At 39.0% G+C, this 17,907-nt stretch overlaps 1 protein-coding gene across 10 annotated transcripts in view; it reads right to left on the reverse strand.

Annotated features, from left to right (window-relative positions):
* The window catches only part of RAPGEF6 (Rap guanine nucleotide exchange factor 6), a 246,442-nt gene that overhangs the window by 89,006 nt on the left and 139,529 nt on the right, over positions 1-17,907 (reverse strand). For all 10 annotated transcript variants that reach the window (XM_030573058.1, XM_030573049.1, XM_030573048.1 and 7 more), the window contains one exon: positions 5,189-5,320. In XM_030573058.1, the coding sequence (XP_030428918.1) occupies positions 5,189-5,320 (132 nt within the window). The remainder of the gene's footprint in view (positions 1-5,188; positions 5,321-17,907) is intronic.

Consider the following 17,907-nt stretch of genomic DNA (forward strand, 5'->3'; position numbering starts at 1 on the left):
GATAAAGGCACTGCAGAGAAACTAAATTAATTCTTTGCTTCAGTCTTCACAACTAAGGATGTTAGGGAGATTCCCAAACCTGAGTCATCCTTTGTAGATGACAAATCTGAGAAATTGTCACAGATTGAAGTGTCACTAGAGGAGGTTTTGAAATTAATTGATAAACTTAACAGTAACAAGTCACTGGGACCAGATGGCATTCACCCAAGAGTTCTGACAGAACTCAAATGTGAAATTGCAGAACTATTAACTATGGTTTGTAACCTGTCCTTTAAAACAGTTTATGTACCCAATGACTGGAAGATAGCTAACATAATGCCAATATTTAAAAAGGGCTCTAGAGGGGATCCCTGCAATTACAGACCAGTAAGTCCAACGTCAGTACCGGGCAAATTAATTGAAACAATACTAAAGAATAAAATTGTCAGACACATAGAAGAACATAAATTGTTGGGCAAAAGTCAGCCTGGTTTCTGTAAAGGGAAATCATGTTTTACTAATCTATTAGAGATCTTTGAAGGGGTCAACAAACGTGAGGACAAGGGGGATCCAGTGAACATAGTGTATTTAGATTTCCAAAAAGCCTTTGACAAGGTCCCTCACCAAAGGCTCTTACGTAAATTAACTTGTCATGGGATAAGAGGGAACATCCTTTCATGGACTGAGAACTGGTTAAAAGACAGGGAACAAAGGGGAGTAATAAATGGTAAATTTTCAGAATGGAGAGGGGTAACTAGTGGTGTTCCCCAAGGGTCAATCCTAGGACCAATCCTATCCAACTTATTCATAAATGATCTGGAGAAGGGGGGCGGGCAAACAGTGAGGTGGCAAAGTTTGCAGATGATACTAAACTGCTCAAGATAGTTAAGACCAAAGCAGACTGTGAAGAACTTCAAAAAGATCTCACAAAACTAAGCGATTGGGCAACAAAATGGCAAATGAAATTTAATGTGGATAAAAGTAAAGTAATGCAGATTAGAAAAAATAACCCCAACTATACATATGATGGGGATTAATTTAGCTACAACTAATCAGGAAAGAGATCTTGGAGTCATTGTGGATAGTTCTCTGAAGACGTCCACGCAGTGCACAGCGGCAGTCAAAAAAGCAAACAGGATGTTAGGAATCATTCAAAAAAGGAATAATAAATATAAGGAGATATTCCTATCTCACAGAGCTGGAAGGGATGCTGAAATGTCATTGAGTCCAGCCCCCTGCCTTCACTAGGAGGAACAAGTACTGATTTTGCCCCAGACCTCATCAAGGATTGAACTCACAACCCTGGGTTTAGCAGGCCAATGCTCAAACCACTGAACTATCCCTCCCCCAAATAAGACAGAGAATATCTTATTGCCCTTATATAAATCCAGGATACGCTCACATCTTGAATACCACATACAGATTTGGTCTCCTCATCTCAAAAAAGATATACTGGCATTAGAAAAGGTTCAGAGAAGGTTCTTCTCAGGGTCCCATATGAGGAGAGATTAAAGAGGCTAGGACTTTTCAGCTTGGAAAAGAGGAGACTAAGGGGGAATATGATAGAGGTATATAAAATCATGAGAGGTGCGGAGAAAGTGAATAAGGAGTTATTTACTTAATCCCATAATATAAGAACTAGGGGCCACCAAATGAGATTAATGGGCAGCAGATTTAAAACAAATAAAAGGAAGTTCTTCACACAGCACACAGTCAGCCTGTGGAACTCCTTACCTGAGGAGGTTGTGAAGGCTATAACAGGGTTTAAAAGAGATCTAGATAAATTCATGGAGGTTAAGTCCGTTAATGGCTATTAGCCAGGATGGGTAAGGAATGGTGTCCCTAGCCTCTATTTGTCAGAGGGTGGAGATGGATGTCAGGAGAGAGATCACTTGATCATTACCTGTTAGGTTCACTGCCTCTGTGGCACCTGGCATTGTTCACTGTTGGTAGACAGGATACTGGGCTGGATGGACCTTTGGTCTGACCCAGTATGGCCATTCTTATGTTCTGACCACGTTTTAAATAATGAAAGCAATAGATTCTTTGTAATTTCAACATACTATCCCATACTGTATGAGCACTGTGCACAGACTGATGCATTACACAATACTATGAAATGCTACACCATTAAAATATTACGTAATGTTATATTCATACATCAGTAGAATTTTATAAAAACAGTGAAAATATTGCTATGGGTTTATAAGTTAAAGTTGGAATGATCAACCGCCTACAAACTCTGCAAAGAGAACCAGAATCTCTTGATAGACATTTCTATGTTTATAATATCCACAAGAAACTAGCCAACTAAAAATACATACTTAAAGAAGACGTGAACATATCTGATACAAAATTAAAATAAAACCCAAATGCAGACATTTTGTTTTCTGCTCACTTTCACCTTTTGTCTATTACTTGTCTTCCTAGACTGTAAGGCCCAGAACCTCAAAGGTATTTAGGCCCCTAACTCCCAATGAAATCAATGGGAGTTAGGTGCCTAAAAAATCTTTCAGGATCTAAGCCTAAGTGCTTTGGGAACAGGACTGTGTTATCCTATATAGGTGCATAGTGCTATAGTTTATACGTTGTGGGTTCCACTACACCACAGAAAAACAATATAAATAATGATTCCAATCATCTCTACCTGTAGGTTAAACCCACAGGAGAGAGGGAGAAAAACAGTTCTATGACGGGGTGGAGCACACTCCCAGTAGGATAAGCCACATGATACATATCCAAATGCCAGACCCTTAAGGAAATTACAAGAGGCCTAAGGCCTCCAAATCACCATGCCCTCCAGCAGCATGGGTTCTGAGGATAGAACAATACAGACTGAGAAGATATTATCTTGTCTGAAGTATCTCTGTAGGGACAGAAGATGTGACACTACTCTGGCCTGCCTATTGCAGCCTGCAAGGTTCCCGGATTCATATGCCCTCTCTAGGGTCTGGAGTAGGTAGAATGGTGTCACAGAGGGTCACTTCCATGCAGGAAGGATGATCTCTACATAGAGAGCCTCTACTCTGCTTGGATCTGACAGGGTAATCTGGATTAATTAAATTAATAAATGATTATACAAAAATAGTTACCATACTAAAGCATTATCTGAGCATTAATTCCTGTGTTACTCTAACATATAATTTTTTATTCATCAGATTATGCTAGCAAATTTTAATAATTTAGATGGTACATGTTAATCTACAAACTAGGGCTCCCAAGAGATTAAAAAATTAATCACAATTAATCTCGTTGTTAAACAATAATAGAATACCATTTATGTAAATATTTGTGTATGATTTCCACATTTTCAAATATATTGATTTCAAAAAGCTTAAGACCTTGGGGACAGAAGTGCAGCTAGCCCCATAACTGAGACACTGTACAAACAGCTTCAATTGACAATACCTGATTATTGGTCAAAACACGGACGAGTATATAGATTAATCCATAATGCACTGCGCAGAGCTTATTTACCTTCCATTCCTGCAAAGCAATACTGGAACCCTTATATTCTACTACTGAAAATGACTTCATTTTGTCTAGCATGGAGCTGGTAATTTAGTCTGAATGTATTTTGAGAATAGAATATGTCATTCACATAGAATAAATATTAAAAATCACTCTCGAGGAATGTGTATAACTTACATAAGATCAATCACCTGATGACGTTCAGGCCCATTGAAGGAAATGACAAGACTCTAAAGGTCACTTTTGTGACCTGAAAATGAGGAAGAATGGAGAGGGAATGCCCCTACTGCATCATCATCCTGATGTTGAAAGAAAATATGAACATCGCTCCGGACACAAATACACAAAATGCAAAAACTTTTTCTTGTTTGTTTTTTAAACTGTAAATGCAGGTCCACTTATTTTCTCCCTGAAGACTATCGATCTCTGAAGAACAAGTAAATTGATATCACGAGTACCAAGCAAATGAACCCTGATTAAATTAAAGTAAAAGTTATTTTTATTCATACTGTTTAAACATGGTTTTCTTGCTTGATTTTGTTAATGTGATTTCATCCAAAAGTTTAAAAAAAGACAGAAGAAAATCTCTTCTCTAAAGATTAAAACACTCCTGCCTCTTTGATCATGTGTCAACAAAGTTCCCAATGCACTTTCTCTGGTCCTCCAAAAAGAATTCAAGGAAAAAAACAGGAAAGACAAGATTTGACATTCCTAATATTTTTAAGCTTAAGAAAAAACCTAGCAGCAGGAGGGGAAAAAACCATCAAGCTTTTTATGAATAATAAAGACGGAAGAAATGCTTATATACAATTCTTCGTATGTAGGTCGCATACAAGGCATGTGTTAAGTGGTGTTCAGGGCTGTGCATTGACTCCTAACTATATTTCACCCTGCATCTTAATTCCACTCTTGTTTTTCATAACAATACATTTTTTAACTAATACAAACCTGGACTTTATTTCACTCTTATAAAAATAAGTGAAAACACGACTGCTAACCTTACACTGCTCTCTCTCTGTCACTACTTCTTATGGAGACAAGGTGGGGGAGGTAATATATTTTATTGGACCAACTTCTGATGATGAGAAAGGCAAGCTTTCAAGCCACACAGAGCTCTTCTTCTGGTCTAGGAAAGGTACTCCTAGTGTCATTGCAAAATGCAAGGTGGAACAGATTGTTTAGCAAAAGTAATATTTTGCTGTGACGTAGGAGTACCTTTCCCAGACCTGAAGAAGAGCTCCATGTGGCTCAAAAGATGGTCTCTCTCTCATCAGAAGTTGGTCTAATTATGATATTCTTTCACCTATCTCATCTTTCTAATATCCTGGGACTGACATAGCTACAACTCCACTGCATACCACTTCCAATGGTCAGTTTCACCTACCTCATTGCCAAAGGAGGTGGCAATGAGGGAAGAAAAGCAGCTGAGATGCACAAAGAATAGGAGTGTAAAATGAAGAAAAAAATGTCAATGCATACCGATTAGTAAAGATTTTTTTAAAAAAAACAAAACTGTGCCAAAATGTAATAGCTTTAGATAAAATTCTGCACTGACCTGAAAAATCAGATATGCACCCAACATCTAACCTACAGTACTTGCTTAAATGTATTGCATGGAAGTGAAAGTGGCATTAATGAGGTACTATTCTACCCTTTTAAATATTAAAAAGGGAAAATGCAGAATGTTACAATACAAATGTTCCCTCCCTGCAAAAAAAAGGAACTTCTGCAATTATACCTGGTAGATATCCGATAAGCTGCTGCTTCCAGAGTCACTGGCAATGCTACACCCAGACTGGCTGGAAGGGACATGAGTCACCTGTGGATGTGGATTGTCTGTAAGATGCATCTTGGTAAGATCTGCTGGAAGCTGTGAACAGAAGGAAAAAATAATCTGACATGTATAAATCTGATCTGAACACAAGTTACTGAATAAAGCTTTTGCTAAACATTTGATTCAGCCTTCATTTTGTAAGGCACATTGGAGAAAATGTTAACTTGGATCAAGCTCACCCAAACCCTAACAGATTTTAGATTTGACATGACAGAATAGGAAGGATCTTATAAATTCAAGGTCAATCTCTTTAAAAACAAACACACAAGATGTACACCACTCCACCACAAAAAAGGCATAAAATGACAAATGGGTTATGCTAGCCAGCTAACCAGTAAATGAAGAGAAAAACTATTACTTTCCAAGTTGCAAAGTGAGGACTGAAGGATTCTTGTTTACAAATACATTCATTTTATTCAAGAATAATTTTATACAAAACATCTCCGCTAAGTTTTTGGCTGTTGAATATTTTTTACTATTTTTAATTGAACTAAATATACAAGGAGTGCCATACACATTCCTGATCATTACAATAGAAGAAGCTCTTCAAATGTAACTGTTTTTTAATGAAGGGCTCAATCTTGCATACACTTCCGACTGAAATCAGTGGAACTACTCTCAGCAGTAAGCATTTGCAGGATCTGGCCCACTTGGAGTTCAATGAAATAGCTACTGTAATCTATTTGATGCCACTGTAATAGCCACGGATACCAGATTTGTTTTAAAAACTCATGTAATTATTTCTCAGTTCATTAGAGGACCACTATGAAACTTGTGACAGGATTGGGTTTTTTAAGATCCAAGATTCCAAGTGTGTGTGTAAGCACATTTTCTATATTCTTTATTAATTCAGAAGAATTTTCCCAATGTAACTGAAATCCTCAGATATGTCCCCCATATTGGTTCTGTGGTTCCATTTTAAAAAAATCTGTTGAGTAAAGAGGTGCATTATTATTTGGACTGAAGCAGTCTGTAGAGACCCCCTCTTAGGATCAGGGCCCCATTCTGTTGAGGATTGTAGGCACATGTAATGAAAAACAATCCCTGACACAAAGGCCTTGGCTACACTGGTGCTTTACAGTGCTGCTACTTTCGCGCTCAGGGGTGTGAAAAAAAACACCCCCCTGAGCGCTGCAAGACACAGCACTGTAAAGAGCCAGTGTAAACAGTGCCCCAGCACTGGGAGCGCGGCTCCCAGCGCTGCAAGCTAATCCCCATGAGGAGGTGGAGTATGTCTCCCAGCGCTGGCGCTGCGACCCCACTCGCACTTCAAAGCGCTCCTGCGGCAGCGCTTTGAAGTTTCGAGTGTAGCCAAACCCAAAAGAGAGATTACAGTCTAAGTAAGAATGAGCAACACATTTATTTACATAGGATAGAATATTTTATGCATCCAATTAATAAAAGGGTGGTACTATACAAATGTTACAGATTCAGAGTTATATTTATAAATATTGATAAACTTGTAGCATCAAGAGAAACTGGATCTTCAGCTGTTAGATGGATTTAAAATAATTTGATTAAAAAAGATCATGTAATATATTTACAAAATGTCTGTCATTTACTTTTTAAAATCAGAATTATGATAAAGTAGTACTAGTGAATTGTCCTACAAAAAGTGGGGGAGGGGAGGATAGCTCAGTGATTTGAGCATTGGCCTGCTAAACCCAGGGTTGGGAGTTCAATCCTTGAGGGGGCCAGTTGGGGATCTGGGGTAAAAATCTGTCTGGGGATTGGTCCTGCTTTGAGCAGCAGGTTGGACTAGATGACCTCCCTTCCAACCCTGATACTCTATGATTCAAATGAGACTGGGAGAACACTCATGCAAGTCAGCATATTTTCAGTTTTCCAAATTGCTACAGGAAGCTGTGGGATCTCTGAAACCTATATTTCCCCCTGTCTGTCTTTAATATCACTTAATTTTACTACAGCTTTTAGTCAACTGGATTCATCTTGTAGGTTCTGAAACAACCAAAACTTGCAGTGCCATAATACTACCTTTTTATTTCAAAATATCTGCATTGCTCTGGTTTTATTACATCATTGAAAAGGAGACATTGGAATAAAATAACTTACTGTATATATACGTTCATAAACCGAATTTTTTGGTAAAAAAAAGTAACTCATCAAAGAGCGGGGCTCAGCTTATAAATAGGTCTACACCAAAATCTGATGATTTTAAACTCTATGGAATCATTCAATTGAATATCTAATACATTGTCATTTTGGCTGGGAACGGTGAACCGCGGCCACAGGGAGCTGAGGGGCTGCATGCCTGCAGATGCTCCAAGTAAACAAAATGTCCTGACCCACCAGCGGCTTACCTCGATGGGCCAGGAGTCAAAGTTTTCCAACCCCTGAAATATAGGGTCCGCTTATGAAAGGTAAAAATAGCAAAAACTGTATGATCCTATCTATTTTGGGGAGTCGGCTTATAAACGAACAGGCTAATGAACGAGTATATTTACTTGCTTCTGTAAATCTATACCTTTCTTTTCACATACAACTGGAAACAGGCACATTTTTCTCAGTTTCAGAAAAACTGAAAAAACATTTTCAAAGAATCCAATTCTGATATTCCAGGGTGTGATCCAGACCATTGAGGGGCTGTGTCACCCCTGCTCTGTAACCTGGGGTGTCTCACAATGCTTTGCTGCTACAACTCCCAACCTGGGCCCCTCACAGCATGCAGGTCACACTCTGAGTGTCTCTTCTGTATAGCAACACCCTGCCAGCAGGCTCCAATTGCACTCTGGTCCCCCCCAAGCCTTGGTTACCACTTGCAGGGTGAACCCCCAAAACACACTCCCAGTCTTGAATTTTCCCCCAAAACCTATGCTCTGTACTGTCCAGTCCTCTCTTGGGTAGTTAAGCTATTTTAGGCCCACTGTTCCGCTAAAGGGACCAATATCCAACAGTTGCTATCTTAAATGGAGTTACCCACATAATTCAGTTTAAACACAACACTGGATTAGTTTTGATTAGACCAGAGAATAAAACAAGTTTTTTTTAAAACAACAAAGATTTTAAGTGAACACGAGTATAACGCATTAAAATCAGAAATGATGTCAAGATAAAACTCTTCCTAGTACTAAAACTTAAACTAGACTTTGTTCATGGTGAATTGCCTTACCACATATTCCCAGTAACACTGCAGACCAAATTCTCAGGCCAGAAACTGTTCCCAAAATACAAAGGCTGCTGTCTTCTTGGGTGAAAGAGATACACAGATAGGGAGAGACAACTTGGAGTGTTTTTGCCTTCATTTTTATAGTTCAGTTACCCTTTGAAATGCATCTTCCTGATGGTTATCCCTAGATTAAGTTCACTGCACAAGAATACTGCATTGCTGTAGCCCGGACAGGAGGAAATTAAGTCACGTATAGCCAGGTTATCGTCTGCCGGTATAAATTGAAGTCTCCTTGCCAACGTAAGATGGTAGAAAGCATTACTTCCAGATATTACATGACAGCTAAGCATCAGTGAGGAAACCAGGACATTCCTAAACTATGGACTGAATGGACCAGTTGTAGGTGCATGCCTTCAAGCAATGAAATTGCACTGTAGCTACTACCTTCTAGAAGTGTCTTCCTCTCTGCACATAACCCTTGCTCTGGTTTAGCTTCAACCAGCTATTCTTCAGCCACGAGCTGATCTCATCCTCGCACTGAGCCATTCTGGTGGCTGTGCTACAGCTGTATGTGTCAGAGAATAAGTAGAGCTGTCTGGCACTTGAGTCCATGTCATCTTACCAGTTCACCCAAGTAGTTGCATGTAGATGTTCAACAGGACCAGAGAAAAAATTAATCCTGTGATACTCCACAATTAAAAGGCCTGTTGGTGAAGGTGCAGTTTTCTTGGCACTATGTTTTGGGTCTATCCTTTCAGGAAGAACTTAAAACTTCTATTTTAGTGCACTCCTCTGGGACTGTCACCTCTCTTCGGTAGGACAACAATATCCTATGGTTGACAATATAAAATACCACAATGCAGCACAGGAGAATAAGAATGAACATCTGCTCTCCATTCATTGACAACAGGAGAGCATCCATCTGTGCCACTAAAGCTGTTTATCTCATATACAGTGCATAGTTTTTTTAAAAAAAGTTATCTTGCACTCAACGTTTCATCTGTTTTCAAAGGGTTTGGTACAAGGAGAGATATTCTTTATACTTAAAATGGAGATTATTGCTAGAGAATATTTTCAAAATGGAAAAAATATGTAGAGAGAACGAGTGTGTGTATGTATGTGTATTTTGCACAATTAGGTATTTCAGTGAAAACAACACTAACTTCACAGATGGACAGATTTATTTATTTATTTTAGAGACACACAAGGTGGGTGAGATATCTTTTACTGGACCAACTTCTGTTGGTGTGAGATACGAACTTTCAAGCTTACATAGAGCTCTGCTTCAGGTCTGGGAAAGGCATTAAGAGTGTCACATATAAACACAAGGTGGAACAGATTGTTTAGAATAAGTAGTTAACCCATATTTCAAGGGATCATTCAAGGTGAAATGCCCTGTTTATGCCTCGGCAGTCATAAGGGGGAAAGAAGGAGGGAGACAGTAAAGCAGTTGGGGTAGAGGGGAGTGTTAGTGGGCTGCAGATTGTTGCAATAAGCCATAAATAGTGTCTCTATTCAGTCCATGATATTTAGTACCTGGCAAAGTTATAGGCAAACGATTTTTTTCATAAAAGCAAAAAAGTTCTCATCCTCAAAGTAAACCTACACAACATTTTCAAAAGACAAGGCTAGGAGCTTAAATTCATAACTTTGCTAGACATTAAAAATCATGGACTGAATAGACCCTGGATTTGTGGCTTATTACAACAATCCACTAACATTCTCCCTCCAACTGCCTCCCCTACCCACCCCCCATATGACTGGAGGGATGTTAATAGACCACTTTACCTTGAATGGTTCCCACACTTGTGTACAATATGAAAAAATAAATTTTAGGGAGTTTTAAATAATAGTGCTCACTTTTATTTCTACATTTGCTTACACTGCATTAGCAGAATGTATGTAAATATTCCCCCCAACATCCTAGCTAGATAAGTGCCTATCTACATATGCAAAATCCCAGATTTCTGTATGCTTGTGTGATAAATGCTCATGCAAAAGTTGACAATATATCTCATTTTAGTGAATGAACACTTGATTTTTCACACAGTAGTACAATCTGATATAAAACAGTGTACTATCATATGTCTGATTTCCTGAAATATCACATCTTTAAATGTCTAAAGCCTATATCAACTTCATTGACTTTTTCTAAGTAAAGGAAATGAAAATGCAAGAAACCATGACCATGTTATATTGTGTGACAGAGTTTGCAGGCAAAAAAGTAAAAAAATTCAAAAAATGGTTCTCATAGCCACGTACTTCTGTACTCTTAACTGTTAGGAAAATGTACAGTGAGTGATTACGCTGTGAAATAATGCATTAACAATTGAAGTACATTCAATGTGTAGTGTTATTAAGCAATTTCCCATCTCAACTATTTAAACAAAGAAATGAAAAATACTATTTTTTCTTAGAAAGTCTGTCTTGGAGGCAAAGGCCTTCTGTTTTGGCACACAAATCTATAAATGAAAGCAGTCTGCAAGTCTTCTCACTGAACACATGCTATTGAAATGTTCTGAAGGTGGCACGCATGCTCTTGAGGAATGAAAAATTGGCATCATGTGAAATTCTCTGAACCAACAGCTGAAGCCTGCTAATGAAGCAATGATGGAGGAAGGGAACTGGAGTACAATGCAGTTCAGAATGTGGCAGGGTTAGTGAAAACAACAACATGTATCAAATGCTACTCTTTGCCACTCCAGAAATACCCACTGACGGTGAAGACTCTAGAAAGTCCCCTAAGGGCTTGGCTTTTACTGTCATGGAAGGTGATCAGATACTATGGTAATGGACAGCATTATAAAAACCTAAGACAGAAGATAGAGGGTAAAAAATCATCCATATGATATGCTGGAGCAGTGGAGGAATTCAAAGAGGGAATCAAACTGATGAATTAAGTTCAGAAAGTTCTCTCAGTGAATATGTTTTGAGCAGCAACATGATAGTTCGGAGTTAGATATGATGATGAGGATGTTGCAATAATGAAGAAGAGAGATAAGGGTTGAGAATCTCCTGCCCCTGGATGCTGGGTAAAGGGAGCCAGAAAGCCCAAGATGTAGTAGGGGGAGTATTCCCTATATGCAGGCGTTGAGAAAGACTGTCACAGGCTGTCTTCTGAGGCAGAGGCGGTTCTATGTCTTTTGCTGCCCCAAGCACGGCAGTCAGGCAGCCTTTGGCAGCACGCCTGCAGGCGGTCCACTAGTCACACGGATTCAGTGGCGTTTCTGCAGATGATCTGCTGGTTCCGCACCTTCGGCATACCCACCACCACTTGCTGTGCTGATGCCTGGAGTCGCCCCCGTTCTGAAGGCCTCTATAGAAACTCTGGCATAAAGGTGGTATCATAAATAGGAAGGTGTGGAGCCCATAGGCAACTGGTGAGGGCTGCCTAAGTTATTTCAGCAGCTGCTCCCTGAAGCAACCCATAATTGGGAGGGTGCAAAAGTAGCCTACAGCCACTCTAGCCCTCAGCCACCCTCACTGCTCTAAGATGCACAGTACAGAATATCTCATAAGAACTGGATGAGGTTTTTGCTGTTTGGATGGAGAAAAGCTAGAGATATTGTGGAGGAGGTTTCACAAAAACAGGCCGATATATGGGGCTGAACGGAGAGCAAGATCAGATGTGGAGAGACAGATCTGAGAGTAGTCAGCATAAACAAGACAGTTGAAACCATATGAGTAGACACGCTAACATGAGAAAAGTATTCAGTGGAAGAAAAGAAGAGATGCAGGAATGGAGCCCTGTGAAAATGCAACATAAAGTGGGAGAGGGGAGAAGGCCCCATCAAATGAGAGACTTGTCAACTAAGAAGAGTCAAAGAAAGCATTTGAGAACTTACTGGATCAATATATGGGGAACCAGAGTACAATTCTGTCCTATACCTCTAGCAGGCAGAATTCAAAAATCTCATCTCAGATGGTGGCTGGTGGGGAGCTAAGGTGGCATTAAGCCACCTTTGTGACCTCTCAATCCTGGGCTGCTCCAAGATCTGCAGAGGCTTCCATCGGAATAAACTGTCCTGAAGGTCTGTCTAAGTTACATCACCCCCACTGCCTTCCTAGAATCATCACAGCATTGTGAGCTGCAGTTCTGCTCCCGACATGCCCCTTCCACCTCCCAGCCCTGCCTGCACATGCCCCCTAGGCCAAGGCTTGGAACAGAGTCTTCAGAGCGCAGGCTTACAGCAGTCTTGAGTAGTGCCTGAGCCAGAGGATCCTTCTGCAGTCAGACACTGAGCTTTTATGAGAAGGATCACGCTACTCTTGTTTAGGAGGTAGTAAATCACATCGTTTAGAACAAAACAAGAACTCTCCCCTTTTATATAAGGAATTTCCATGCTCTTCAATTTAATGCAAACATTTCCCTCTCGTATTGAATGCAAACATTTTAGTCTAATTTTCCCTACTAAGATCACAACCTGCTTCAAAATCTTCTAAATAGATACAAGTAAGAGATCTACGCATCTAAATATTTTGTGTATAAGATAGAGAGCAATTTCACATTTTAATTGTATTTTCCATTTCTACACCTGAGCAGCAAGACTTGGATTTCCCATGAAACCATATTCAATATAGGAATGTTTTACATAATTTCCAGCAAGTAAAGTCAGCTATTACTATGCGTGTAATGAGCCATTATTTCAACAGCTTAATTGGTGAAGTCAGAAAATTCAGAAAAACATGCCATTACTGATGGAAACACTGCTACAGATGAAGGGTTCATTTATTTACATAAGTAGTGTAGGCTAAGTATTTCCTTTAAAAGTTCTCTACATTTTAAAAGTGAGTGAATTTAATGCTAGTGAAAGTGAGTAAGAGCACCAGCTACAAATATGCAGGATACAAGCAGATGGTATACAGGCTTCCACAATGATAATCTGCTAATTGTGCCAAGTAGTAATTAAAACCTAAGGGTTGTGATGGAGTCTCCATCACTGCCAATTTTAAATCAAGATTGGATGTTTTTCTCAAAAATATGCTCTCATTCAAACAGGAATTCTTTTGGGGAAGTTCTATGGGTAGTGTTAAGCAGGAGGTTAGATTAGATGATCACAAGTGGTCCCTTTTGACCTCAGAATCTATGAACACATTGATTCTTCAGGCTTTATTTTATATAGTGTATAACAGAGGTACAGCTAGGCATGTATATCACATACAGAAAATCATTGCTCAGACTATATTTTTTTCCATAGACATGGCAACAGCACCTGAGCATAGCAGGTGAAGATAGATACAATAATAAAAAATTAAGCTAATAGAAAAAAATCCCAAAATGATTCTCTTGCGTATATAGAGCCTATGTTCACACACACACACACACACACACGTGGCAACATGTGACTATGCATTTGGATCCTTTAAGACACTACCCCCACAAAATGAAAATGAAATCTTGTGTACTGTGGTGTAAACTTGTCTTCACCTATGAGCTACAAGGAATATGTTTACCTATCATTGGGAAAGGAATCAAAGCATGGGCAAAGTACTGAATAAAACACTGTAAAATCTATAAAGTGTGTACTGTAATCAAGATAGATTTGGGATACAACTGCTATACACTCTATAAAATTCAATATTCAATCCTATTATGATATATTTTGTAATTATCCACACAAAATTATTGTGTTTCAGTTAAAGATTTCAGTTACTGTTAACTGCATGACTTAAATCTTGATCAACTATACAAAAGTATACCCCTGTAACACAAAGGGTCTGAAAAAAACAAAATATCTAGGAACAGAATGAGGTAAGCCCAGAGTTTAGATAATTTTCCAGGTCAAAACTGTGGTCAATAATACATAAAGTTTACTTTCCCTTTAGTTTTTCAACAAGGTATAATTCCAAAAGAAGAAGGGAAATTCCCTCCAAACTATTTTCTCAAGCAGAGACATTTGTTACAGCAAATTAGGACATCTTAGTCTAACAAATGACTACAACTTTTTAAACCTGGTATCCCCCGTGCCTGATAGCAAGGGTAAAATTGTTGATGTTATGGGTTCTTATGTAGTTACCCATTAGAGACTTTTGGGGGGAAATTGCTGACCCAAAAACGTAACTTTCTGTTGTCTCAAAGCTTTTTTAGAGAATTGTTTAGGTCATACAGATCCAACATTTTATGGGAGCCAGACATACCAAATCCAGACCCTAGAAGTCCTAGGAAATTAAATATTTCTTGTAGTACCACAGACTCTAGATGACAAATATTTATGGTCTGCTAAGTTTTTACATAAATATTTATGCAGTTGTGAAGACTTAAATGCAAAAATTAGATTCCTAAAATATTCTGCACTAAACAAAGGCCTTGGGGAAAAAAAAAAGATATTTTATTGTAAAAGTGCTGACAGACTTAACCATAACCTCACAAACGAACTACCACTATATTCCATAGGAACGCAACACAGCATAGTGACGTACAGCAGAAACCAGTCTATTGAACAGACTTGATTTTGTTCAGTCTTTAGACAGCTTTTTACATGATAAATCAGATGCAATATGCTTTCCACATTATAGGAAAATGGACATTCATGGCTTCTCCATGAAAACAACGTACCTCTATTTTATCTCAAGGCTCAGTTATTTTATGGCATTGTGGCTATTTGCTCAGTATATGAAGTGAGGCTTCCATCTAAATTATTCATTTAACCATATGTGCTACTCAGCTACCACCACTAATATAAAAGCAAACATTTGTCATTAATGAAAGGAGAGAAACCATTAAAGACTAACAATATTTCTCGAATGTGAGCGTTTCAAAGATGAAATACTATTTTGGTTTCTGAAGTGGACATCAGATGATTTTTAAAGAAATAAAATACAAGTTATATATTCCAAGAATTTTTTTAAAATCATGCAGTAAGATTTATAGAATAGAAATTATTAAAAAATATTTTCCAATGGGCCTTGATTTCTCTAACATATTTTTTAGAGAATTCGTTAACAAAAAAGTCAACATTTTAAAAAAAGTTACCTACCCGTAACTGTTGTTCTTTGAGATGTGATGCAGTCACGTGTATTTCATATGGTGTGTGCATACCCTGTGCACCACAGCCGGAGAACTTTGCCTAGCCGTCACCCTGTGGCCCTAGTCCCTCCTCTGGCTGTATAAGGGTGGCACAACTCTGACCTCCTAAGTTCCTTTGCACCAAATGTCAGAAGTGCAGACTCAATGCAGAGGGGATGGAGGGGAGATCATGGAATACATGTCTGCATCACATCTTGAAGAACAACAGTTAGAGGCAGGTAACTTTTTTTTTCTTCTTCAAATAGATGAAGCTGTGTCTTCTATGTGGATGATTCAGAAACAGTAATTGCACAATATGGGGCTCGGAGTCTATTTAAAGGAGGACTGCAGGACTGCCTTCCCAAACTTTGCATCTGATCTGGACGCAGCTGTAGTGGTGTAGCAGTTTGAAAATATGCACAGAGGACAAAGTGGCTGCCCTACAAGCATCCAATACAGAAATGTCATTTAGAAATGCTGTTGACGTCACCTGAGCTCTCATGGAACGAGCTTGTACCCCCATAAGGAGGTGCAGCCTGGGCTGTTTCGTATGCTTTCATGATACAAGATGTTATCCACCAGGAGATTGTCTATTAAGAGATTGTTTGACCCTTCATTTGGTCTGCAAATGAAACAGACACAGTAAGGAATACAAAGGTTTAGTTCTGCCCCAGACAAAACCTGACATCCAAAATCTGGAGATGCTGCTCCCCTGGGCTTGAATGTCTTAGGAAGAACACCAATAGATATATAAGTTGGTTCAGATGAAACTGGGAAACAACCCTAGATAAAAACGTAGAGTTCAGCAGAACGTTAGAAAATTGCATGTAGGAAGGCTCCTCCATCTGATGTTATTTGTTGAGATTGTAGAGGCTGAGGATAGGTCTCATCCCTCACTTGGTCTTGGAAACCAGGAAATACTGGGAGTAGAATCCCTGTCCCTGATGTTGCAGTAGGACCATCTCTACAGCCCAATGGCCTGTTTGAGAAGCATTGTCTCACGAGAGGGTCCTTGAAGAGAGACAAGGGAATGGGATGTACAAGGGAGAGGAACTGTGTGGCTGAGTATCCATAGCTCCCATTAAGGTCAATGATAGTAGAAGGTACTGGGTACCTCTGAAGAGTCAGGCAATTAACGTCAAGCATAAGTAGGAAAAACTTCAACTCTTAGTGAAAGAAACTTCAAAGTTTCACTCCCTCTGAAGCTTATAGACACTGAAGGTGTTAGGGATACATTAATGTACTTTTCCTTGTGTTACAAAAGGAGCACCGTGTAGCAGAGACATGGAAATAGACAGTGACTGTAGCCTTTTTAAGTGTTATATATGACAAGATTAATATAGAAAATTAATTCTGTTGAAGGCTCATAGTAAAATTAGTGAATCAGTGTGGCTTCCCTCATGTAGTTTATGTTTCCAGAAACCCTCAATGATATTATAGCCTTATTATTGTCTGCAAAGTTGGATGCACATAAATCTGTTTTATGTGCATTATATATTTCTGTTTACAATAACAATCTCTTTAGCAATTTCCAGTTAATTTAACAAAGCAATGGTGAATTTATGCTAAGTCAATTATAAACAAAACTTTGTCACTGATCATTAACAACTTGATCCTTTGGTCCAGTGGTTTCAACCTGTGGTTCGCGGGTCCCTGTGGGTCCACGAAAGATGATTATCATAGAACAGTTGTTTTCAACCTGGGGTCCGCAGATTATGACTAAGATTTCCAAAGGGATTCTGCACCTCTATTCAAAATTTTTTAGGGGTCCACAAATAAGCAACAGTAGAGATGGGGAGCTGCTTGCAGGGAGAGCCAAACTGCCCAAGGTGAACGCCCTCCATGCCATGGACCTCAACATTTTTATGATGGACACATTGCTGACCCCTGTGGCCACTTAATTCCCCTTGGGGCTTCTGAAAATTTCCCTTAAATCTCTGGCCTCCCAGCTGAGACCAGTGACAAATGTCCCAATTATTACATTTTGGGATTTGTTTTTGTGAAATGTACCTGTCAGACTATATAATAGCTAACAGTCTACTAACCTGGGCCATATTTTAAATAAATAGGGTAAAACTATTAGCGATCTATCTTGTTCTCACCAATGAGGAAGTCTTAGTGCTTGTCTACACAGTGAAATTTCTCAGAATAGATATTCTGGGATAACCCTCCTGTATGTGCGTTCTATGCTGGAATAAAAGTGATTTTATTCTGGAATAATTACAATATGGAATAGTTCTGCTATAGTGATCCAGGAAGTTTCCTAGCACAAACTTAGTCTTATTGTTTGCAATTGGAAGGAAACACCTGACTTAAATCTCAGGGGATACAGTGCTGCAGAAGCACTAGGCAGCTGCTGGTGGAAGAGAGTTCCTTCCCATCACCCAACAGTGATTTCTCTGCTTGGGGGGGTTATTTTGTTTTACCATTAGGTTTCTATATTTTATTTTGGTTTATTCTTTTATGTTTAATACCAGAGATGCCTCTACA

Source organism: Gopherus evgoodei, chromosome 8 (genome assembly GCF_007399415.2).
Source record: "Gopherus evgoodei ecotype Sinaloan lineage chromosome 8, rGopEvg1_v1.p, whole genome shotgun sequence".
NCBI lineage: Eukaryota > Metazoa > Chordata > Testudines > Testudinidae > Gopherus > Gopherus evgoodei.